Source organism: Grus americana, chromosome 8, assembly GCF_028858705.1.
Source record: "Grus americana isolate bGruAme1 chromosome 8, bGruAme1.mat, whole genome shotgun sequence".
NCBI lineage: Eukaryota > Metazoa > Chordata > Aves > Gruiformes > Gruidae > Grus > Grus americana.
Genome location: NC_072859.1, coordinates 19,592,634 through 19,618,243, shown reverse-complemented (window position 1 = coordinate 19,618,243; position 25,610 = coordinate 19,592,634). Strand labels below are relative to the sequence as shown.

At 37.6% G+C, this 25,610-nt stretch overlaps 2 protein-coding genes across 10 annotated transcripts in view; one reads left to right on the top strand and one right to left on the bottom strand.

The window, feature by feature from the left end:
• ODF2L (outer dense fiber of sperm tails 2 like) overlaps positions 1-25,610 on the bottom strand; it is a 59,611-nt gene that overhangs the window by 27,307 nt on the left and 6,694 nt on the right. For 5 of the 8 annotated variants that reach the window (XM_054833860.1, XM_054833862.1, XM_054833864.1 and 2 more), the window contains exons 3-8: positions 22,166-22,208; positions 15,139-15,326; positions 13,882-13,928; positions 13,510-13,614; positions 13,283-13,374; positions 9,642-9,795 (exon numbers count right to left, since the gene is read on the bottom strand). The gene's annotated coding sequence lies outside the window, so the exon portion shown is untranslated. Of the gene's footprint in view, positions 1-1,765; positions 2,062-9,641; positions 9,796-13,282; positions 13,615-13,881; positions 13,929-15,138; positions 15,327-20,382; positions 20,822-22,165; positions 22,209-25,610 lie in introns of those variants that run through there. The other 3 variants (XM_054833863.1, XM_054833866.1, XM_054833861.1) reach the window with 3 other exon arrangements.
• LOC129209447 (calcium-activated chloride channel regulator 1-like) lies at positions 4,139-24,444 on the top strand. Of its 2 annotated transcripts, XM_054833857.1 has the most exons (14): positions 4,139-5,457; positions 8,371-8,511; positions 8,735-8,885; positions 9,573-9,684; positions 10,362-10,533; positions 12,260-12,487; positions 14,227-14,451; positions 15,590-15,767; positions 17,535-17,641; positions 18,982-19,200; positions 19,358-19,625; positions 20,824-20,988; positions 21,877-22,104; positions 23,462-24,444. In XM_054833857.1, exons 1-14 carry the CDS (start codon positions 5,299-5,301, stop codon positions 23,884-23,886), a joined length of 2,778 nt encoding a protein of 925 aa, XP_054689832.1. In that variant the 5' UTR covers positions 4,139-5,298; the 3' UTR covers positions 23,887-24,444. The 2 variants fall into 2 exon arrangements, with proteins under 2 accessions (XP_054689832.1, XP_054689833.1); XM_054833858.1 differs by lacking the exon at positions 14,227-14,451.

The window sequence follows — 25,610 nt, the reverse complement described above, 5'->3', positions numbered from 1 at the left end:
GCTATATCCTCCTTTTTGAAATGTAACATTTATTTCAACTTTTATGTAAGTAAATCAACTGTAATGCATACTGTTATTAATGTAAGATGGAGTTTACCATCAGCTGATGTCTCAACTATATAAATCAGCAGTGAAGATATATTTCCATCCCTATTTTTTGTTACTCTTCTGTTGCTTACTTTTGATTATCGTCTATTTGTTTATCATTGTAGGTGGCTGAATTCTGTAATGAGCATAACCAGAACTGAGAAATATCCAATCTGCAGAATTGCATGTGTGACCACAGAAGCACATGGGAAGTAATTAAAAACTGTATAGATTTTGAAAGTAATCTATTCTTGAGCTTTATAATGAAATAACAGATGATTTTGCTAAGAAATTAGCATTTCCTTCAGTTAAAACATAGTACAAAAAGGCATCTTCACTTCAGACTGTAGTCATCTTTAACAGTTTTAACATACCATCAAAACTAGAGGAGCTGCACAGATTGCATATCAGGGAATAATTTTCCTGTTATTCTTATATTCTAGATAAATGAGTCTAGAAAGCATAAATAAATACAACCATTTTTGTTTGATGCTAATTTATGTCATTTTTATATCTAGGTTCTGACATTGTTAAGAATGATGGGTTGTATTCCAAGTACTTGTTTACGTTTCCTGAGAATGGCAGATACAGCCTGCAAGTTCACACCCAAGCTAACGGAACAATTGTGCCACAAACTGCAATGCCACAGAGTCGTGTCATGCCTATACCAGGCCATGCAGAAAACAGTACAGCAAAGTAACGCAGAGAAAATGATGCAGCTCTTTGTTCCAGTACCTGTATACATCGAGTCCCTTCATAAATACTAAGAGCAGACATTAGAGCAACAACATCCCAGCTAAGAGGTATTTAGTTTTGAATGCTTTTCAAAACCTGAAAAGTCAGTATTCTCCAGAAGAATATTTAAAGTGGACTGTAAACAGCTGTAATAGAGCAGTATCTGTGTAATTCAGATAGACAGGATTTGTGTTTTGCCTGTGAAAAGAATACCTCTAGGTTTATTAACTAGAGTACTATAATCAGTGATTTTAAATTAAGACCTGTTGAAGTTTTAGTAAATTAAACTCTCCTGTAATTATTTTATATCAAGTAATAGTTATTTCAATTTCATATTAGCTTTCTTTGTAATTAGCACTCTTGCAACTGTAAAGAAATAGCTATTGCAGTAGAAATTATTGTACTTCATTGAGGTTAATAGATTTTTCAGATTTAAAACCATATAAATGAGGTGAAGTCCAGGTCACCTGCATACTACAAGTGTATGCATATAGTTAAGATTAATCAGCATTTTTTAATGCTTTAGGTAAAATCAAGATGAACCCATCAAGACCCTCAGCTATTAAAAATGATATTCAGATCGGAAGAGGAGGTTTCCAGAGAACAGCTGCAGGAGGCTCCTTCATAATATCTGCAGTTCCAATGGGACCCAAGCCTGATGTGTTTCTACCATGTAAAATTATTGATCTTGATGCCAGAATAGCACATGATATGGTCATTTTGTGATGGACTGCCTCAGGAAATTACCTTGATGAAGGCTGTCGTGGTTTTATGCTAGTCGGCAGCTAAGCACCATGCAGCCACTCGCTCAATCCCCTGCAGCGGGATGGGGGAGAGAATCGGAAGAGTGGAAGTGAGACACTCATAGGGTGAGATAAAGGCAGTTTAATAGGTAAAGCAAAAGCTGCACGTGCAAGCAAAGCAAAACAAGGAATTCATTCACTGCTTCCCATCGGCAGGCAGGTGTTCAGCCATCTCCAGGACAGCAGGGCTCCATCATGCAGGACAGTTACTTGGGAAGACAAACGCCATCACTCCAAATGCCGCTGCCCTCTGCCATCCTTTCTCTTCCTCAAGCCCCTTATAAGCTGAGCATGACATCAGATGGTATGGAATATCCCTTTGGTCAGTTGGGGTCAGCTGTCGCGGCTGTGTCCCCTCCCAGCTTCTTGTGCACCCCCAGCTACTCACGGGTGGGGCAGTGTGAGAAGCAGAAAAGGCCTTGGCTCTGTGTGAGTACTGCCCAACAATAACAAAAGCATCTCTATATTATCAACGCTGTTTTCAGCACAAATCCAAAACATAGCCCCATACTAGCTACTATGAAGAAAATTAACTCTATCTCAGCTGAAACCAGGACATTAACCACACCTTATTCCATACCATCATGCTCAGGTCCCATACAATCCAATCCATCCTCATTAACCACCATCCCCCTTCTCATCCTTTGATATAATACGTTGATATCATTCCTTTAGTCTATGGACCGCTCTTGTAAAATGTCCCCAAAATGTCCACAAAATGTCTATTGAGTTCATTTAGCCCATGACTTCAGGCTCCATCTGTCCTAACAGTCTCTCAGGGCAGTTTTTGGCTTGCTATCCTGCCTCCTGCCCAAGCTGAAATTGCAAAATGAATACATTTTCTGTGTGCATTTTAAGTGAGCTCCCAACCTTTATCAACAGTATTCTGTTGCATCTGGAAGCACGGGTACAAGTGCCAGTTCAGTTTTTGTCTGTGCTTTGTAGCAGAAGCTGAAGACTTAACATTTCTCATTCTTCATCATTAATCAAATTTTTGTTAATTATAAATGGCTTAAATGTGCTATTCTAGTAATTCAGTGTGATACACATCACACAACACAGGATCTGTAATGGAGTTTAGTCTCACTGACACCAGTGGGAATTCTGTGCAGTGCTTCCAGAGCTTTATTCTTGCTCTGCTCTTGCAAAGATTTTAAATTGAATTAGCCAGTAAGTTTTTAAAGAGCTTCTTCCAGTTTTGATGGAAGGCTCACTTTCACTACGTTGTAGATTTTGCTATTCACGGAGGAGACACATATACTCTGTGAATGTAAGGAAAGAGTAGAAAGACACATCAAATTTGGACAAGAAATAAGAATTTTACTTCACTTAGTGTAAGGCCAAATTCAAGGAAGTCAGAAATACTGAGACACTTCAGTGTGGGTTCATGATGACTGCCATCATCTATTAATTTCAGTGCTGTGATGTGAGAAATTTAATCATTCAAGCACTCAGGTAATAAAATAAGTTTTTTGCAGATCTATCCGCCATGCTGCATTTATTTTTCCCAGTAGCTGAACCAATGAAACTGATATTAAGTAAGTAGTAGTTTGAAAGTATTTTGAAAGAGGTCAAAAGTTTGAATGATAGCTAACACACAGGACAGTATCTTCTATTATTTGTATTTTCAGCTGCAAGTTATGAAATCAGAACAAGTGAGACTCCTCTGGAACTAAGAGGCAATTTGTATAACACTGCTTTTGTGAATACTTCCCCTCTATTATCTGAGCATGCTGGCTGCAAAGTAAGTTAAAAAGTTTCGCTCGCCAGTAGTGTGGAGGTGTTTAAAAAGGAATCAGTCGTTACTATTTCCAAGGCTTCTGTGACTGCTAAAGACAAACTGAAAACAATCATTATTTTGTATTAGTATGAAAAAACCCTGGAACAAACCACACAGAGAAGAATTTAGCTAATTTTTCTGGCCAATATTTCAGAAAAAGTGGGATGATATCATTTCATACCATGACCATCAAGAGTTATTTTTTGATACACTAGGAAAACTAATGGAGGTAAATCTTTAACCTGAAGTACTTTTAAATGCACATGCCAGGATAAATTTCACACAGTAATTTTAAAAGAATTGTATAAGACCTTCAGCATCAGTTTACTCTCTTGACTATTAATGACTCTTACAATATCACCAAGAAGACATGGTATTTTTAAAAAAGGTAGAGGGGATGACCTGCAAAATTATTGAAAAATCTGCTTAACATATGTTCCACAAAAATAATAGGAAATTTGATATAGAATTCAATCAATAATGAATTAAAGTATGAAAATATAATCAGTATCAATCACTACCACATTTATTAAATTTTAATTATTTTTAATGCAATTATGAATTTAACTAACAGCTGTAGCATGAGATATTTGTGAACTGATTACTGTGTGACAGTCCAATTAAAAATATAGTACTATGTGGGATTAGCTAAGCACCTCCTTAACGAATTAGGAACTACCTAGCTAAGAGATCTCAAAAAGTAGCTGGCAGGGAAACACCATCTAATAGACATTTCTCAAATGATTGCGAATCAGTGATTGGCATTATGCTATTAAATACTTTATCAAGGAATTGGAATAAAATATAAAGTCATTTCTGGACAAGTTTCTTTGAGTTCAAAGTGAGAAATGATGAGGAGGGATAGGACAGTCACAAAGAGCAATCTGGCTTGCTTAACAAACTGTGTCCACTCAAGAAAAACACTTTTTATTCCAAATGAATTGGTTATTCATCTAAAGGCAAACAATGCCATTTGAAAGGGGAGATTTTACGTACCAAATATTGTATATACAACTTATCAGCATTTTACTGTCTCACTGATCTAATCTTGCTTTTTCTATTGTTTCAATTCCATCTTACATAATTACTGCATTGTTCACGATTTTTTTTTCAGGAAATTCCAATTGTGGTTTTGCAATTATTTCTCTCCTCTAAAATGAATAACAGAGCATAGATGACCTGAAGAGGCATAAGGAAATTAAATGGGGTTTTTTTAGTGCACAATAAAGTATCAAGTATTTCCTCCTAAAATTAACATAACTAAATGCAGCCAACATATCCGATATAACTGTACTTGCATAGAACATCAGTGTCTTGTTGCAAACTGTTACACCTCTTTTCAACACAAAGGTGGTAGAAGCGAAGAGCAGGTGTGAATCCCTCAGGGACGAGGCACAACACTCAGCAAGTGAAAGCTTTGGCTTTATGGATAGCGTACTGTTACCACGGTGGGAGCCCCAGGACACTGACACTAATCAAAACGGGGACCCGATGCAGCACAGCCCTGCTCAGGAGTGAAGCTCAAGGGAAAGCACCACAGGGCTGGATAACAAAACTTGCACTGATTAACATATCATACATAAGCAGGTCCTGTTGTCCAAATGCCAAGACCTGCAGCTGGCTGCCACGTTGGCAGCCATGCAATGTGGGGGAAGTGAACAACCTCAGGTTACTATGACAACAAGATAAGACACATACTTGGATGGAAAGGAGCAAACTATCCCAGGTTGCTGTAACAAGAAGATAAGATGTGCTTGGCGCTTTACATACTGGGGGAAGTGAACCATCCTAGGTTACCACAACAAAGTCCTCTCACGCCCTACAATGGTCATATAAATAAGACTGATAAGCCATCGCTCTTCTAACCAAGAACCTCACAGACAGGGACAAGTAATGAGGGTGACTGGGAGCCTGATATTTTTGCTGTCTTTTCAGCTCCTGCATTTGGCAAAAAGTTCTATGGTATGGCTAAATAAGAATGGCTATGAGGATCTGGTTGTTGCAATTAATCCCCAGGTGCCAGAAGATACCAACATCATCCTGAACACGATGGTAAGAACATTTGCATTTACATGCTTTGTTTCTCAGCAGTTGTCACTTGACTTTTCTGCTTGGAAAGTAGCATGAATCAGATCCAGCTCTCATTCTTGTCAATAGGTTTTTTTCTTGTCATTTTGAATTAATCACGGATTAATCCCATAGTTACTGAAGTAGCAATTTCTAATTTGTTTTGCCATCTGTTGTCGCTACTAAGAGCACTAACTCCCTGAGACAATGCTGTAATATCTCTTTTGGGAGGCAGACTGAAATTCTGTTAAGTATGTGGTGAGTTGACCCTGCTGGATGCCAGGTGCCCATCGAAGCTACTCTATTCCTCCTCTGCTCAGCTGGACAGGGGAGAGAAAATATAACAAGAGGGGTAGAGATAAGGACAGGGAGATCACTCACCAATTACCATCACAGGCAAAACAGACCTGACTTGGGGAAATTAGTTTAATTTATTATCAATAAATCAGAGTAGGATAATGAGAAATAAACCCAAAACTTTAAACACCCTCCCCCCACGTCTCCCTTCATCCCGGGCTCAACTTCACTCCCAAATTCTCTACCTCCTCTCCCCAGCAGCACAGGGGGATGGGGAATGGGGGTTGCGGACAGTTCATCACACGTTGTCTCTGCTGCTCCTTCCTCCTCAGGGGGAGGACTCCTCACACTCTTCCCCTGTTCCAACACGGGGTCCCTCCCATGGGAGACAGTCCTCCATGGACTTCTCCAACATGACTTCTTCCCATGGGCTACAGTTCTTCACAAACTGCTCCAGCGTGAGTCCCTTCCACAGGGTGCAGACCTTCAGGAACAGACTGCTCCAGCCTGAGTCCCCCACGGGGTCACAAGTGCTGCCAGCAAACCTGCTCCAGTGTGGGCTCCTTTCTCCACAGGGCCACAGGTCCTGCCAGGAGCCTGCTCCAGTGTGGGCTTCCCGTGGGGTCACAGCCTTCTTCGGGCATCCACCTGCTCCAGCGTGGGGTCCTCCATGGGCTGCAGGCAGATACCTGCTCCACCATCAACCTCCATGGGCTGCAGGGGGACAGCCTGCCTCACCATGGTCTCCTCCATGGGCTGCAGGGGAATCTCTGCTCCGGCACCTGGAGCACCTCCTCCTTCTGCTTCTTCACTGACCTTGGTGTCTGCAGAGCTGTTCCTCTCACATATTCTCCTCTCTCTGGCTGCAGTTGCACAGCTGGTTTTCCCCCCTTCCTAACTATGTCATCCCAGAGGTGCTACCACTGTTGCTGATGGGCTCAGCCTTGGCCAGCAGTGGATCCATCTTGGAGCCGTCTGGCATTGCCTCTGTCAGACATGGGGGAAGATTCTAGCAGCTTCTCATAGAAGCCACCCTTGTAGCCCACCCTGCTACTAAAACCTTGCCATGCAAACCCAAGACAAAGTAGCTTTCCAAATTGTGTTTACCTGAAAGAATGTCATATGAATGCTTGTTTAATAGCCATTGATTATACTATTGTTTGTCATTAGCTAGTATGTCTCATAATGTTCCTTTTCAAATTGTAAATGGAAAAATAAAAGGTTAGGTTTAGTGGCATTTCTGGGCTTAATTTTTATTCCAATCCGCGTAGATGTCTCAATGTATAAATTCCCCTAGAACAGGATGCTGGCCAGGTTTCAAAGCAAAGAAATTGTTTTCTACAAAGTCAAATCATTTTAGAGAAAACCTGCTGCATGGGACACTTCTCACAAATGCCCAGGTTCTGCAGTATGTATAATGCCTACTAGACCCTGATGTAGGATTATCTCAGTCCCATGTCATCTCTAAGATCAAGTACGAAGGATACCATAAAATTTTTAGCATTTCCAGATTTCTTTCATCTTGTGAGAAGAGGTTTACATGAAGTAAAAGTGGATCTGATAGTTTACTTTTTATCATCAGTCACCGACTGTCCCATTCTTTAACAATAAGTAGAGTTTAGATCACTCCATTTTCATTAAGGTACAAACCACTGAATGTTTTTTAGGGTAGAAGTGTACGAGTGATGGTTACTGGTACTGTGAGATACTGACAAGACATGAAATTCACATTCTAACTGACCTTATGAGAACTTGCTGTTATACCATTCCCTCAGTTTCCCTGAACTAGTTAAAACTGCTCTGTTCTATCTGCAGAGCAGGCAAGGGGTTGCACAGGGACACGTGGCATGTCCCATTACTGCTCAACTTCTCATGGGTTAGGACTCGCTATCGCTCTCAGACCTGGCAAACTGAATCTCTTCAAGAAATCTCCTTTAGCTGAATTTTACGTACATGTAACATGGCTATTTGATGCCCTGTCACAGCTTGTTTCTTAGTTTATGAAAAATCTGTGGGACAGATTTTAGTTCCCTCCTTCCCGTTTGTTTTTTTTCCACTGTACACTTAGTGGAGAGGAAAAAAACAAAGGGAATGCTTTTTCTGATGCCTCTACTCCAAAACAGGTGGTAAAAGAGCAAGAGGAAAGGAAAGTAATGGCAGCATATAGTAGCCATAATACAAATAAGAAGAAATGTGAAACAGCGAATTTGACTGGAAAATTGTGACATTAGTCAGATAAATGAAAAGCAGGTGCAATGTTGAATCTTGCCCATGCTAGCTGCTGGGCCAGTATTAATTTAAGGGTAAAATCCTCGTATTTTATAGCTTTCTTCTCTTATGAAGGCTAGAGTGTGAATTTTATCACAATCTCTGATTAAGAACAGGATTATAGAACTGGTGAGAGATTCCAAGAATTACAGCTCAGTCCTTGGCTTCTATGTTTATTCTTAGCAAAGATTGTACTACTTTCTTAGTTTTTTGTTATGTACTTAGTTCTACCTTATTGTACTGCTGTTTCTTGATAAGACTACATTATTCATTGCACACACAGTCAAATTTTTAATGTTTCCATTGATATTACTATTTTCTTTCATTCCCTAGAACATGATTAAAAATGCTTCTCATTACTTGTTTGAAACGACAAAACATCGTTTTTTCTTCAAGTCTGTAAAAATTATAATTCCTAAAACATGGAAGAAAACCCCCAACTATTCAAGATTAAAAACAGAATCCTATGACAAGGTAAGATTTAGAGAACTTTTTCTGATTAGAACAAGGAAAAGTTAAACTGATAAGGTTACATTACAAATCAGAGCAAAATCTAGGACTAATCCTGGAAGTTCTTATTCAAAAGTGTTGAGTGTTCGTAGGATAAAAAAAATTGCAGGATCGAATTTATTCAACAAGGATCACTTAACTCTTCTCTACACCCATGTCATGTATAACTTTGGTCTTACTCTTTCAGGCAGATGTCATCATAGCAGACCCTTATATAAAACATGCAGATGATCCTTATACCTTACAGTATGGAGGATGTAGGGAGAAAGGACGTTACATCCGTTTCACGCCTAACTTCCTGTTAAATGACAATTTGACTAATGTTTATGGAGAAAAAGGTAATACTATTTAATTTAATTGCCTGATTTATTGTTGGTACAAAATAGCCAAGATTTTTCTAAGTGATTAATGAATTTGGGTACTTTAGTTTGCTTGCTAAAATGAAAAAAAAAACCAACCCAAAACTTTGCTAGATGTATTTTTCAGAAATAGTAAATACTTGTGAAATGTCTGAAGCGAAAAATACACACACTGGATCCAGAAGTTGTTCATCTCTTTGAAAACCTTAAACATTTATTCCGCTGCACTTAACTACTGCCATTAGCAGTAGCCTTCCTTTTATGACCACTTACCAAATAAACTATCCAGTGTTTATGTATTTGATTTTGTACTACACTGTGTCAAAAAATGTAAGGGTTGCTGCTCTGTGGAACAGAAACCTCACAAACACTAAATTTCCCTAGGAGATTTTTGCCAACTTGGAAGAAAGTTCCAGTTCTCTAGGACAGTTCCTGCATTACTGAGAGTAAAATATGAATAAAAATCCTAGTCCTGGTTGCTAAACTGATGCCTCCCTAGTTTTAGCTCAAGGAAAAATTATTATCCCCATTGCTTAAATATTTCACAATCTTCCTGGATTACCTCAGATAAGAATTATTTTAAATTGTTAAAATGTCTAAGTAAAACACCGAGTAGCTTTTAAACAGTTGTATTTAGAATGTGCATGCACTATTCTTTTTCAACAGGTCGAGTTTTTGTCCACGAATGGGCTCACTTTCGGTGGGGAGTGTTCAATGAATATAATGACGACGTACCTTTTTACGTGTCTAGAAATTCTGCAAGTGTTGAAGCAGTAAGGTATTTCTTTTTCACATTTCTGCTTTTACTTTACACAGGTTTAAACATTTCAATAATGTTTTCGATATTCTCATCGTCTGTGCTGAGTTTGTACTTTGTAGTGTCCACAACCTGTTTGTAGGATTAAAAGATGCTCCGCAGCCCAGCAAAACCACAGCTGCCTTCAAGTGCTGTTTTGTAAGAGGTTCAGGAGATCAGGCTGGATAATCTTTTGCTCTGTGTGTAACTGCAGACTTCAGCCACCATTTGTTTCGTACTTATTTAACATAAACTTATTAAAGAGCAGTAATCAACAACACTGAAATTGGCTGCTGAAACCAATGTGATTTTAAAAAATTTCTACAAAGAGGGACAATAACTGAATGGATGTAGAGAAATAGTTCAGGCTTGCCTTTTTTTCCTAGCTCAGGCATACCAATACAGTCTTTTGCATTGTAGCTAGCAGCAGCCTGTAATTATCACAAGGAAGATCACAAAAGACCACAGGTGTTTTATGATTCTAACTATTTCTAGATTAGTTTGAGGACCCTGACAGGCACACAGACAGCCTACTTATGTACTTGTGCAGTGTCTAGTGCTGCATCAAGAGCAATTTGGCTTTAGGCAGCTAAAATTCAAATAAATAACCAATTAAGACTGGGTTCTTAACCAGCCCTGCCTATCTTCTCTTTCCTTAGCTGTCCAGCTGGTTTGGCTGGTATACCTGTTTTCCAAGACTGCAGAGGAGATAAATGTGAGTCAAGAAGCTGTAGATATGATGGTCAGCTGTATGAAAAAGGATGTATATTTATTCCAGATATACAACAAAATATCTCATGTTGTGTTATGCATTCACAATACATACCATCTGTAAGTATTACTATACCTTTCTAGCCTGACAGTTTAGTAACATTTGGTGTCTAGTCAGTTATTGCTGCTGGGGAGAATGATCAGTCAGGTGTTTCTTTAATTAATTTCTATTTCAAAGAATATGAATGATGCTATCAGTTCTATTAAAATTTGTTCAAAAGGGAAGACAAAGCAGCTACTGGAAATTATTTGACAGCTGTTTTCTGCCAATAAGGGTGAGATGTACTGCAGTCTCCGCATCCTTCTTGCTCTGTGTTTGGAGAATTAGGTCAACAGGCATAGAAGGGAAGCATTCTTGCCAAATGCCTTGTCCATAAGATAACTGCAGCTTTTGATCGCTCCTTATGTAAACTTGCACCTCACCTGTGTGTCACCTGGTTAGGTCTATTACACTCCATTGCAGAGCAAGCTAGTCTGTCTATCTAGCCTTAACAAAGAAGTAGAAGCCAACCTCTCTTGAAAGCAGCCAGAACAAACAGGCAGGCATCCTCACGCCAGCAGTGTACTGTTCCAGTGCTGGGACAGGGGTTAGCAGGACAGACAGTCTCCTTGCAGGCTAGATCTCTGTGGTACGGGGTCACAATTCCTCCAGCTATTGACTTTACTTCTTTGGGCAAGCTCTTTCCAAGAATTTTTATGGGTGTACTGAGTCTAGCTAGGATACAGTTAATTTTCTTCATAATGGATCATGTGGTGCTGTGTTTGAGGTTTTTGACCAAAACAGTACCAACAACACACTAATGTTCTAGCTTAGCTGCACAGCATCAAGACCTTTGTTTCTCACTCTGCCCCTCCTCTTGAATAGAATGGGGAGTGTGTGGTACGCTAGAAGAGGACACAACCAGGCAGATGACCCAAACTAACCTAAGAGATATTCCATACCATATAATGTCATGCACAGCAATAAAAGTGAAAACGGGGTATTCAGAGGGTTAGCCATCTTATGCTCTGGAACTGGCTGGGCATCTACCCACAGGAGGTGGTGAGTGGTTGCCTTTGCATCACTCGTCCTGTTTTGTTTCTTCTCTCTTCTTTCACTTATTAAACAATTTTTTTTGCTTTGTTTTCTTTTATCTTGACCCTAAAGGGTTTTTTTTCTTTTATTTCTCCTTTCTTCTTCCCCTGTCCTACTGGGGAGGGGAAGTGTGGTGCTTGTCTGCCCACTGGGGTTAACCCACAACAATTGGTCATGGCCTTCCCTCACCGGTATGCCGTGGACATCCTTAGGCAGCCAAAAATTTATTTCCTGCTTCTCTCAAAGTCTTGCCTTTGTATCTTTTGCATGTTTCCTTATTCCACTCAAGAAAACTTAGAGAAACTGCTCCAAGACCATCAGGTTATCCCAAGAAGTTGGTTAAATATTTAGGCTGCTAACTTGTGCTGACCTCCATGCTGTTCAGCTATATTATCAGGCTTAAACCTAGTGGACCTCCATGAATCAGTCACTCCAAGAATCTTAGTGCTCGCAGACTGAAAGCTTTGTTTCTGCATGTACAACATGCTTGTGCTTATGTAAAATCTGAGATAAGTTCTTTGGGAGTACTTTCTTCGCTTGCCTCTTCTAAGATTCTGGCTGGCCAGGCACCATAGCACAGAGGACATTTGCTGGAGAAGAACCCCTCCGCTTGTCCTGTCCTCCACCACAAACTTCATATTTTCTGAGATATTTTCTTATGTTTGTACTGTTGCGTTCAGAATTATTATCAGCTTCAATCTGAATTTTTAGGTGGTTGAATTTTGTGATAAAAACACTCACAATAGTGAGGCTCCAAATATGCAGAATAAGATATGCAACCACAAAAGCACCTGGGAAGTAATTATGGAATCTGATGACTTTCACAATTCGGCTGTTGTAAATGCTTCTGCGCCCCCCTCTGAGACTAATTTCAGGCTGCTGCAGACCCAAGACAGAGCAGTCGCTTTAGTACTGGATGTTTCTGGGAGCATGTCAATGGTAAGAATACATATTTTTTTAAGCAATTTTTAGGAAAAATTGTAAGAAACAGAAAAAGTTACAAAATAAAAAAATCAGTCAATTCTGTAATTAACTTGATTATTTTGGGGAAAAAAAAAAGACTACTGTTATTCTCCTTGGTAATTTTATTCCTACAAGATATCACTTAAAAATACTAAGAGTTATGGGCCAGAGTTGTTTATTTTTCTTCTTGTAAAATCTCTATTTTATATACTTTCCTTCCTTTATTCCAGACCTAGTATCACAATGCCACTGTATATCTTCCAAGCAGAAAATGTATCATAGATGGAGTATGACATTGTATTTTTGTTATGAATTATTCTAAAATCTGAAGTAAATATGTAGGTCACAATACGTCAATAAATTAGATGTTATTTCCTCACAGTATTGCTCTTTGGAATCAAGAATGGGAGCTGGCATAATGTTATGTCATTTTAGCAAGACTATTATTTTTTTCTTTTTTCCCATAAAAATTTGCATACATTTATTCTTTCACAATTTCTTGTGGCATGAGATACTAAGTTTGTTTATGGATGCAAGGTTTAATAAAAATCCCTGAATATGTGCTTATTTGCATAAATATCCTAATACTTTTATAAAGCTGTAAACAATATGATCATCTGTAGAAAGATGACAAAATTATCTGGGTAGGTAAGGCAGCTATCTCATGATTTATAAATAGACTTCAAACATCTATGCATACTCGAACAGCTTTTAAAACTCAGCCTATATATTCTTCTGATGACATATGGCATTTTCTTATCCATAACTTACCTCTTCCACAGTTCAGTAGTGAGCCAATGACCATTACTCTCTTATTGAAAATACCACTAGTTGAGTGTTTCATTTCTCACAGGAATCCAGGCCTAAAAGAAGATAATTCGAAAAGCTCAAACATGTTGAGAAATATTCTTAAATATTTGACACAATCATACCTTAAACCAAATACACATGAAGAAGCATAAAGCAGTGTATGCTCCAACTCTTTAGTTTTGGCATACATATAATAATTGTGGGATTCTCCCATAGTGCTCCATCAACACATCTATTTCCAGACATGCCGTTCTAGTCCAGTGCTGTTCTTGAGACTGATCTTCAGCAAAGATCTGCAATTTTAATAAATTGTATTATTTTTATAATACAGATGTCTACCATAGTACATTTTATTAAATCAGTTAGTAAATAATAATGTAATACTAAAAACCAGAATGAAGATAATTATGAAATAAATATTGCAAGAATAGCTAGCTCCAGAGATAAATGTTTTCAAATATAACTTTTTTTTTTCCAGTAATCTATTTGAATATTTGCATTTAAAATAACCATACCTTAATATTATTTATATTTTCGTAATACTTAGTCTCTAGACTGACCTACTCATCGGGCATCGTAGGTGTTGTCCTTTTGTATTGCCACCACACTATCAAAAAAAAAAAAGTAACAAAAGTCTTGATTAGGAATGAAGTCATAACATCAGAAGATGGACTTTGCCTAGTGATGTCTTTCCTGGAAGCTGCAGTTTGCTGCACTTTCACAATACCAGAACATGGTTTATATCTCCTCTCTTCTAGAACTGAGTATACGAGTTACCTTATAGCAGATAGTTTTTAATTTTTAATTGCAACCTGATCAACATAAAAAATTCCTACATTTTGGTCATAGTCATAGCTTTTCAGAAGAGATTGCATTCTAAGGATGTTGGCTTTTTTCACATACAGCACAACCGCATTGGACATCTCCATAGTGCTGCAGAGGAATTTCTGCTCTGTATTATTGAAACCGGTTCCTGGGTTGCAATTGTCACATTTGACTCTAGCGCATCAGAAAAAGCTCCTTTGCAACAAATAACCAATGACGCGGCACGCCAAAAACTTCTTCAATATTTGCCTACATTTGCTAGTGGAAAAACCAATATCTGTGCAGGCATACATAAAGGACTTAAGGTAAAGTACAATATGGAAATATCTCCTGGAAAGTATGGAAAATGAGGAAGAAGTGAGAAACATAGTTGAACATGGACTTCCTATGCAATGGTAGAGTTAAGACAGATAATATGATTCTTGAATCTATCAGGAGAAAATATGATATAGAAACTATTTGGAATTACCATTATATGGCATTAGAAAGAGCATTACCAGAAAACAGACCAGATGTGATGTCCATGCTTCAAAAAGGATATTGAAAAAGAACATCAAATTGCAAAATGAACTACAAGAATGATCGAAATTTTGGAATAATTCCCACAGTTGACTAGTAATGAATCAAGCCCCTAAAATTGTGAAACTACATACAAATCATGAGATCGGGAAACAATGATGGATACATATTATTATTTATTTGTCTGTTTTACTTCCTTGGGCTGGCAGTCTGAAGTCCCAGAAGACGTCACCTAATTCTGATGCAAAACTGAAAATCAGGAGCAACGTGTAGGAAAAGGGAAGAAAGAGAAGGAGAGAAGTTGTACAGAGAAGGATGAGACTGCTGAGGTAGCCGAGAGTCCAGGTCAGAGAGGAGGCTCAGGACAGGGGGACATCAGGAGGAAGATGGGCAACCAGGCAGGGATGGAATGGCCAGGACAGAGGCCTCCCCCATGGGTGCTCCCTACCCCTTTCTGCCCCACCTTCACTTACCTCAGAGTCCACCCTTAGACAGAAGTCTGTCCTTCTCCAGTCCTGAAATTTTGATTGGAGAATAAAGAGTTCTAGACAGTGGACATGAAGTTTTTAATACGATGCCCTTAAACATCCAGTTCCTGAACCAGCAAAGCATGTACAGGCAGAATGCTTCTGACATCTTCAATTTGGGACAGGTTCCTTCCCTAGGAAAACATATATTAAATATTCATTATTTATAACTGACCACTTAATACATCTAAGCAATCAGATGCTGCAATATCAATTGCAGTAATTAATATTGTAATAGTTTTAGTGTTAAATAAAAATTGAAACACTTATTAAAGAATAGATTTGTCTTATATTTGAAGTTAACAGTTTTAAATGCATACATTGACTGTGCTGTGGGATAAACTAGTATTTAAAAATTGTTCTACTGCTTATATCATGAATTCTTTTCTTGATGCAGTTAATTGCAGATAAAATGAATACTACATATGGTTCAGAAATTGTGTTACTGACAGATGGAGAGGACTCACATATATCAGCTTGCTTTGATGTGGTGAAAGAAAGTGGGGCAAAAATTCACACCATTGCACTGGGGCCAGAGGCAGACAAAGACTTAGAAGAACTTTCAGAACTAACAGGTAAATATTCTAAATACACTCTTTCTCCAGCATGCATATTCAAGTATGTAAATGTAAAAGCATGGCAATTGATCAGTCTGGAAAAAAGAAAATTAAGAAATTCAAAACAATTTTAATGACATTTGGTTTTCATAACAGTCTTTTTTAATACAAACAAGGAGAACTTTTTAGATTCATAGATTTGCTTTAAGAGCTGTCTTGATTTAAAAAATGCAGTAAGATTACAATACCCTATTACCAAGGAGATTTACTTATGATATTGTTATATAACATAAAAAGACATGTCTAGAATTCTATTTCTGGCATTACATGCAATGACTAGAACTTTCTATATGCTTTAACTTATAAGTATTTTTTATCACATAACAAATAATAATTTTCTCCAACTGTTGTGGCTAGGAAATTGTAAGCACAGTGACTACCCTTGTCATTGGCAAGCATAGCTGTTGGCTGAGCTGGAGCTACATAATTAATTTGAAAACAACCATTTAAAAACTATTCATAGGGGTGTTGCTTCATGCTATGGCACCTGCAAATGCCATTGAAGAATGAAAACTCCTCGTGTAGATCTAGAAGGCAAACTGACTCCAAACAAATATGTTGAATAAATATTCTTATTTGAGAGGTGCGCATGCTGTGCATTTTCAGACTACAATCCACTTGTTTCAGCAATTTAAATAACTTGGAATGCCTTACGCATTCTTCAACATCATTAGATCAACATGACTATGGGAAAGTCCAGAGTTCAATTCTCTTCTGGCCTCTATTTTAAGACAAAATTTGTTGTTTAAGGTCCACTTGCAAACTATTTATTAGGAATCATTTGTGAGCCAGAAAGAACCCACATGGTCCTTCAGCATGTAGTCTTCAACCAGCTGGCCTTCCTGCTTAGAAACAAAAATCAATTTTCCAAAGATACTAGATCTCTGAGCTAACACCTCCTCCAGCTCACACGACTCCACATGTTCTCTCATGAGACAGAGCCATACACCTGATGTAACCTGCACACCTTATGTCGGCCCGTGCACAGGGACGAGGGTGAGAGGCATTAGGTGGTATGGAGGGGCTGTGGGCAGCGTCTGCACACCCCGAGAAGGCTCCCCAGGGCTCAGCACTGCATAGCAATCTCTCCCCCGCCCTGGGATTCCAGTGACCTGCGCATTAGGAGCACAGTGATGGCTTGGTTGATGTCTGGCACGTATGATCCTAGTTTGAGAGAACTGCAGCAAATGCATCAAGTGCAGATGCTTCAGTAGAGCAGTATGAAGCCATATTCACAACAAATTCATACACAGACGTGAGCTGAGTATGAGAACCTCCAATGGACTAGAGCTGCATGAACTCAGTATGCATGAAAAGAGATCTAAACTTCACATTGGGAAATAAAGATGATCTGGATTTTAAGAGTCAAAACCCATGGAATGCCACTGTGTCTTTTCTACAGAGGTATTTTCAGAGCAGAATTTCACTGAAGGGATAATATGTGACTCCAAAAGTACCAGGAAAAGTCTAAAAATGCTGTACTTGATATGCTGCAGGGAGTGATTTTTTTGCAAACTTTGCCAATGGGAGATAAAATGAGTTGATCATACAAGCCAGAATTTACTATGACGCATGTATTAACATATTAATAAAGACATACATTTCTTTTTTGATTTTGTAACAAATTGACTGCCTCAGTCAAACATTCAGTACCAGAAGTCACATAAAATTTAGCAATTTTAGAGTAAAAAATAGTATTTCTAATTCTTTGCTCTTGTCTTTCAGGAGGTTTGAAGCTTTATGCTGTAGATGCATTCGTCCCCACAAAATTAATTGAGACATTCAGTGCAATTATATCGGGAAGCGGAGATATTTCTAAACAATCTATTCAGGTCTGAATTTCAACCCTTCTTTTTCCTCCTATGCTTTTAGTTGTTGAGTACTTGAATGAATTTAGTCATTAATGATCATAATTGTCAGTGGCTTAATTTGAAAATAGGAGCAAGTACATTTTCTAGTGATCTACATTTCACTGCAATGAAATAAATATATAATTTACATAATTTATATAATACTTGATTCCACAAAATCCAGAAAATTTTTTCTCATAATTGTCAAAGTCCAAGAGAATTTGAGAGAAAAAAGCAAGCAGAAATCCCCCAGGATGCTTAGTTCACTCTTATATGAAACATTACCTTTTAGAGCACTTTAATGGTCTAACTTAAGTAATGAAGACACAATTAAAAATACAGCCTCTCTCCTAAGCCATATGTATAATTTTAATCTATAAACTTTTAGACTTTTCATCTAGGCCAATTGTTAATTAGAAATTAGCAACTCATTCCTCACTTTGTAAATATTTTAACACAGATCCAGTCCTATGTTTTATCCAAAATATACCACTCACAAAGACAGCCAGATTATAAGCAGCAATGTAGATTTGAAGCAGGTCTGGGATTTTTTTGAGTTGTTACATTGCCTTTAATTGACTCTTGTGTCCCACCTTTACCAGGAAAAAAAATTAAGTTTATGACAGGCTATGTTCTAATTGCAGACTTTATTGTTCATAAAATAGAAGGAAATTACACAAAAATATTTTAGTTTTAATAAAGGAAATATTGTTTACTTCTCTCTTCTACACATTCTCCTCTGTTCTGTTGTTAGTTCTGTCTCTCTTATTACTCGTAAGCATTACAGTCATATGTGGAGATATTTTCTTTCTCTCTCTTCCAGGATTTTGAGACAGACAAACTGCAGTGAAAATACCACTTACTGGCAGAATGCTTTAGATAGGTAGATAAATAGTTTAGATACAGAAATGAAGGACTTTTTTACACTCACTGTAACTTACTCTGTTTACCATAATTTTACACTTAAAATCAATGTTACTATGCAAGCAGCCATTTCATAAAGTGAATGTAGGATTTTATTAGTTTTCTTCATTCAATAGTTTTGCAAAATGTCTCTTAATTTTCCTATAGGTAGACAGCATAACTAGAAAACCTGCCATCTTCTCTATAAAACTCTGAGTTATAAGTGGGCAGAGACCTTTTGTCATGCTACTTTCCAAAAGGCATAAATGCTTTTCAATTATCTCCTCCAAGACTAATCCATTTTAAGTCAGCAATGAATGGATACAATATTGTGGAATGGATGAGGAATCACTCTGAAAGTATGTTAAATGCTTCTTTACTAAATAGCAATAAGACAAATTTTATTTCTCTAACAACAGCTTGAAAGCAAAGAGCTAGCTGTTCAGCCTTCTGAATGGATGAATACTACTGTGCCTGTTGACAAAACCGTGGGAAATGACACCTTCTTCAGCATTGCATGGAATCGATCTCAGCCATTTTTTTTCCTGAAGGACTCCAAAGGAAAAGTATATGGAAGCTCAGACTTTACAATCCGTAATTCAAACACAGCTAGACTCAGTATAAGTGGCACTGCAGAGGTAAAGACTGAACATTTTCTTTTATTTTCTGAATTAACATTTCCTATAGACTAGCATACAGCTTCAATTATTTTTTATTATATAAGGGAAATAACAGCACTGTTAGAACACAGAACTTTTTCACTATTTTTTTTTAATTTTTGTATTTTATTTGCAGGTGGGCAATTGGGAGTTTTGTATTAAAAATGTTCATAGAGCAACTCAAACTCTATCAGTAACAGTAACCTCTCGACCATCATGTTCTAATGTTCCTCCTGTGAGCACTGCAGCTCACACAAGCAGGGCAAAAAGAGCATTTAATCCAGTTGTTGTTTATGCAGAGGTTAGCCAAGGGTTTTTGCCTGTTCTTGGTGCAACTGTGATAGCCACCATAGAGAAGGATGGTGCTGCAGCAGTAACCCTTGAACTTCTTGATAATGGCGCAGGTAAGGTTCCATATACATAGTGAAAACCTTTGCATTTATGCATTTTGGAACCCAAATCTCCATGCTCCCCTCCGATTTATCACTAAGGACTGAGTCATGTCTATGCCCTAAATCAAGAAAAAAATAAAAAAGGAGACAGAGAATCCTACTGCTTTGGGACAGAAGTAAGCTACAAAGCTTTTTCTTAGTAAGGAAAACAAAGATATGGGCCTTTACCTGAAAAAAATTTCCGCTTTCTTTCCTGTGCTGTTATTGAGGGTGAAAGCAGAACTGTGCATGGTAGAATACACATTGCTCATATCTACTTTCTGAAAGTGTACTTCATCTAATCATCTGCCCTCAAAAGGCAAGGTAAAAAGAAAACAAGCTGTTTTGATAGTCCATCTCATATTCGATGAAGCTGGATTACAGTCTTACCATTAGCTCACTAAATGTTAGCTTTATCTCTTTTGTATGTTAAATAGGCACGTTATTCTTCTTTTCAAGAATACTCTTTCTTAGAGCAATAGCAAGACATTCCTGGCATTCAGCATCCCTCAATCTCTTTTCATCTCTCCTCTTCCTTTTCTCTCACCACTGCTGTAGACCTGTAGCTTTATGAGTTCAGTAGTAGCCAGCAGTGCCTCCTCATTCTGTCTGTGCTTTCACATTGCTGTACTTAAAAATATAATAAGATTTCCTGTGTTTCTTAAATAACATCTTTTTTCTGAACCCATAAGGTTATTTTTACATTGCTGCCAGGCTTTAAAATAGTTACCTTGGATGCCACCAGCAGATCATCTACTGCAGCCAGTCAGGTACAACCGCAAAAGTTCACTTAAAGAGAAGGGATCCTGTCTTGATGAATTCCTGGCCAAGGTTAAATTACGACATTTTTCTAATTTAAAGGTGCTTTATGTAGTAAATTGCCAATATGTATTTATTTGGTGGTTCTATATAGTAACAAGAGATTTACCTAGTTAAAGGTGCTAATGCAAAATAGTTTTGTTTTTTTTTTTTTCCAAAAAGTACATATGAAATGCAGGTTGTCATAGTAGGACCACTCCTATTTTTAAAGATGTCCACTTTACAAAAACACTGTCAGGTTTTCTGCATAGTAATGTTCAGGTCTTATGTTTATGTATGAATAGCAAAAATAACCTTATTTACCAGCAGGTATCTTGTTTGAGATATTAATTCTCAATAATTCTATACCAAGGTGCTGACATGACGAAGAATGATGGAATCTACTCAAGGTACTTTACTTCTTTACAAGGCACTGGAAGATACAGTCTAAAAGTGAATGCCCGTGGGACAAATACAACCACCAGACTTAGCCTCCAGCAAAATCGAGCCTCATATATACCAGGCTACAGAAAAAATGGTAAAGAGCATTTATGAAACAGACAATTCTTTGCGTGGTTTGTATGTAGGGGGGTGTAATGGTTTAGCAAATGGGATCACGTAGATTCACAAAAATTCCATTTGATTTTAAAAGATGCTCCATCTATCATTTTCACTACAAAAGAGCCCAAACAAATCAAACCAGCTCCAAGTACTGTTTCCCATGTATGGGAATAGCATAAACTTTTAAAATTTAATCTAAAAATTATTTTCTCTTACAGCCATGAAAAGGATAAATATTGCTCAGAATCTATATTTCAGCATCTCACAACAAGGAATTTCAAATGTATAATTCTTCTTGAGACTTTAAAATGGGGATTTGGGGTAAATAAATTCAGCATGCAACATAAGTATGAAAACTAATGCTGCTAGAAAACTTAGCTTTTGAGATTTCTTGATCTTTTAGTACTTCTTCTTCTTAATGCTGAAAAAAAATTAGTTGTTGCAATTAAATATTCTCACACTTATACATTGTAAAATTTAGAAAAATCAGCATAAAAATTGTCTAAAAAACTCACAAAGTATGGCCTATATAACTGAAACTCTCATAAAGCCTGGTTAAAGAGATGGATAGAACTACCTTATTGCAGCCATGGCTCACCAACATCTGCCACCTGCTTTATCGGTTGCATCATTTCCAATTTTTATACATTTTAGACTTTTTCTGCTTTTTGAGTTTCCTAAATTTTACGCTGAGAATCCTGAGATGACCTTATTTTCTGCCTTTACTTCACTAACTTTCCACTAAATTTGAATAAGCTAAAGAAAACTTATAGGATGAGAAAAGATAATAAAATATAATAGAAATTAAAAAAAAAATGCAATTCAGAGTTCTGTCATGATGAAAGTTGAAAAATGTTTTAAACAGGTAAAATTTATCTGAATGCACCGAGACCTAAATTTGCTGATAAAGAAATCCAAGTCAAGCTGGGAAGTTTCAGCAGAATTTCAACAAGTTCCTTTCTAGTGAATACAGAAGGAGATTCTGCTCCTATTTATCCACCCTGTAAAGTTACAGACCTTCGTGCTCGTACAGAAAACAAAACAATAGTCTTGTCTTGGACAGCTCCAGGAGGTGACTTTGACAATGGAAAAGGTGAGTCAGACACTACATTTTTTGTGAGATGAGGTTGACATTTTTATCTGAAAGGACATACCCTGGGAACCAGCACTCAGGGATGATGGCTATATCTTTCCCACCTGAAAACGTAACAAAACAGAAAGTTACCCTATTGCATGATACCTCTTTTAGTTCTCCTTATTTTTTCATGTTAAAAAAACCCAAACCAAGTAAATCAAGGAATATTACAAACAAATCAAATAAATGAAATTCTAGTACAACCATTAGAGACTTTAGCAACAAATCTTAGTCTGCACATAATTTAAAAAAAAAATAATCAGCCAACATGGACAATGCAAAGCTTTAGTCTATTTACAAAGATGTAAATGGACTACAGAGATGCAGTAACATTCTATCCAAAATACTCATTTTACAGTTGTTGTACAGGAAAAATGAAACCTAATTCCAGATGAAATGTACAAGCATTTCCCTGCATAAGCCAGAGATGGTGCATTAAAATATACAATCGACAGTCATGCAGATTACAGTTTCAGATTAAAATCTTATATTTATCTAAAATTTTTAATAACCAGCCACACAAGGAAAAAACCTCAAGAAAAATTTCTCAACTTCTTTTATTGCTATTTAGCAACTGTACGTCTAAAAACTTTAGTACCTAAAGTGGTCAGTTATTGCATTAGAGTTTAAGATAGAAGGTCCTGCACTGGTTTGGAGCTGGGCATATCATGCACATCTCTCTACCATCTAAAGAGGAAAAGCTATTCATAAGAGGAAGAGAGGGGGAAGAGGGAGGGGTAAGTCTTGAAAAGCTACAAACTTGAAATAGAAACAGCAGAACCCCCCAAAATTAATCAAACACATTTATAGCAATGTAACTACCAGTTCTTTGATTACAAATGGGAGAATCATTTTGTGTCTTTTACAGTTTTTGCTGTCAAAACCTCATGCTGAGAGAGAGAATACAGATCAGATGCAAGGCCTGCCCCTACTATCTACACATATATTTTAATTGCCATTTCACCTTATGTTTGTATTTGGATAGCACAGTTTCTCATTCAGCTACATTTTGCGCAGGTCTGCACAAAGCTAAGAGTGTTGGTGAAACAATATTTTTAAGGTGGATTCAATTTCAATTTTTAATTGAAAAGGAGGAGTTTCCAGACTCAGCAACAATAGACCTTTGACACTGCAAAGTAATGTTTAAAAGCAAACTTGCCAACCCTCCATGCTCAGCAATAGTCAGTAGTAAAACAGGAATCATCAACACATTTTTTTACAAAATGGCTCTAGAAGTCTTATAGTGGCACCACAAGCAGGGATATTAAAACATCTACATTAATTTGTTGTTAACGTGTGTTCTTTTTTTCCCTAGCTGATCACTACATAATAAAAAGCAGTGAAAATCTTCTGGACCTAAGAAATCACTTTGATCGTGCTACTTCTGTGAATTCCTCTAATCTCATACCTCAGGAGGCGGGTAGAGAAGAAACATTTGAAATTAAACCAGAAAATTTCACAACAGAAAAAGACACCATAATCTACTTTGCTCTGCGTGCTGTTGATGATACCAACTTGACTTCAGAGGTGTCTAATATAGCGCAAGCCACATGGTTCATCCCTTCAAAAGCATCTGTGCCTTTAGATTATGACAGCAACGATGGTGCTAACAGTACAGTAATAGCGGCAATAGTAGCTCTGTGTGTAGTAGTTGTTTGTACTGTTGTAACTTCAACTCTGTGTGTTTTACAAAAACAAAAGGGAAGAGTGGATATTGAAACAATGCAAAAGCATGTGTAAAATAAAATACAAGGAATTTACTGCAATTTTTGCTACACAAAGTAGGGAAGGAGGGTTTTATACATTCAAAAAATCTGCACTTATTTTAAATGGACGTATTTGTCTTTTTTGATAGGCTTATAGGAGTAGATTTTCAAAAGTGTGTCTTATATTCAAGTACATGTACACTACTTAAATGTTAAACATGAAAGCATGTACTCAGATATAAAGTATGATATTTGTACCATCATTTGTTTCTATGTGATAAAAATACTTAACTCTTCTGTTGCAAGATTTTACCAATGAAGTGTGCAGTTTTTTCTTAAGCAAAGAAGGCAAAGGAATATGATACATTCCTTATTTTTATGCTCCACATAACAATCACGTAAGGCAAGGTGGGAAAGAGATCAGAAAAATCTTCAAGTGGTTCAATGATTTCCTAGTATCTTTCACATGTTGTCAGTTAGGCTTAGTGAGCTAAGAACAAAATATGTACCTCCAGGCTGTTTATCAAAAAATATTTTAAAATATGTACCTCCAAGCTGGCTATTTTTCAATAAATATTTAAGTATGTATATCTACAGGTGTGTAGAAGAGTTGAGTATATCAATACTTTCAGAAGGAGAGTTGCAGAGCATATGCAAATGAGGACATGGAAAACGTTCCGAGGTGAAGACTAAACAAAGCTATAAATTTGGCGTTAGAACAAAGCTTTATATAACAAAAGGTAATTTAAAAACTGCTAATGGAGAAGGAGTGTGAGGGATACAGGGAGAAGGGTGATCTGAATGACTCTTAGGTTGCTGTCTAGCAAATTAACAACCGGCTCAAACAAGAATGCTTCAGACTTCTTACATGGCCAAGTAGTTTTTACCTCTGCTTTCCAAAAACTGGAAAAATGTACAATAATAATGAAAAAATGTTAAATTCAACAGTCAAATTATCATTCACAGTCCAGCATTACCCAGTAAATATACCATGTCTAGCAAACATGAGTACTTTAATTTACAACCTTGATACTATTAACACAATTTGTGATAGTGGGAATTACACTTCAGAACCAGTATATAATTTTTATAAATAATATAATATACACCCTCAACAAGTTTGCTGATGACACTAAACTGGGTGGTGAGGTGGATAGGTCAGAAGGAAGAGCCATCTCACAGACAGACCTGGACAAGCTGGAAGCAGGCTAGCAAGAACAGCATGAAGTTTAACAAAGAAAAGTGCAAAGTCCTGCACCCAGGACAACATAACCAAAGAGCCCAGTAAAGGCTGCGCTCTGTGGCTGGGGAGCTACCTTGCTGAAAGGGACTTGGGGGTCCTGGTGGACAAGAAGCTGAACATGAGTCAGCAGTGCAGCGCTGCAGCAACAAAGGCAAATTGGATACTGGGCTGCATCTGCAGGGGCACTACTGGCAGAGATAGAGACATGATCATCCCACTCTACTCAGCGCTTGTCATGCTGCACCTAGAGTACTGTGTTCAGTTCTGGTCCCCACAATTCAAAAAAGACAGACTGGAGAGGGTCCAAAAGGAGGGTCATGAAGATGATCAAAGGGCTGGAGAACCTGCCCTATGAGGAAAGAGTGAAGGAGTTAGGTGTCTTCTCCCTGGAGATAAGAAGGCTCATAGGGGACCTCATCACAGTATTCCAATGCTTGAAGGGCAGCTACAAAGAGGATGGAGACTCTCTCTTCACAAGGAGCCACATGGAGAAGACAAGGGGCAATGGGTACAAG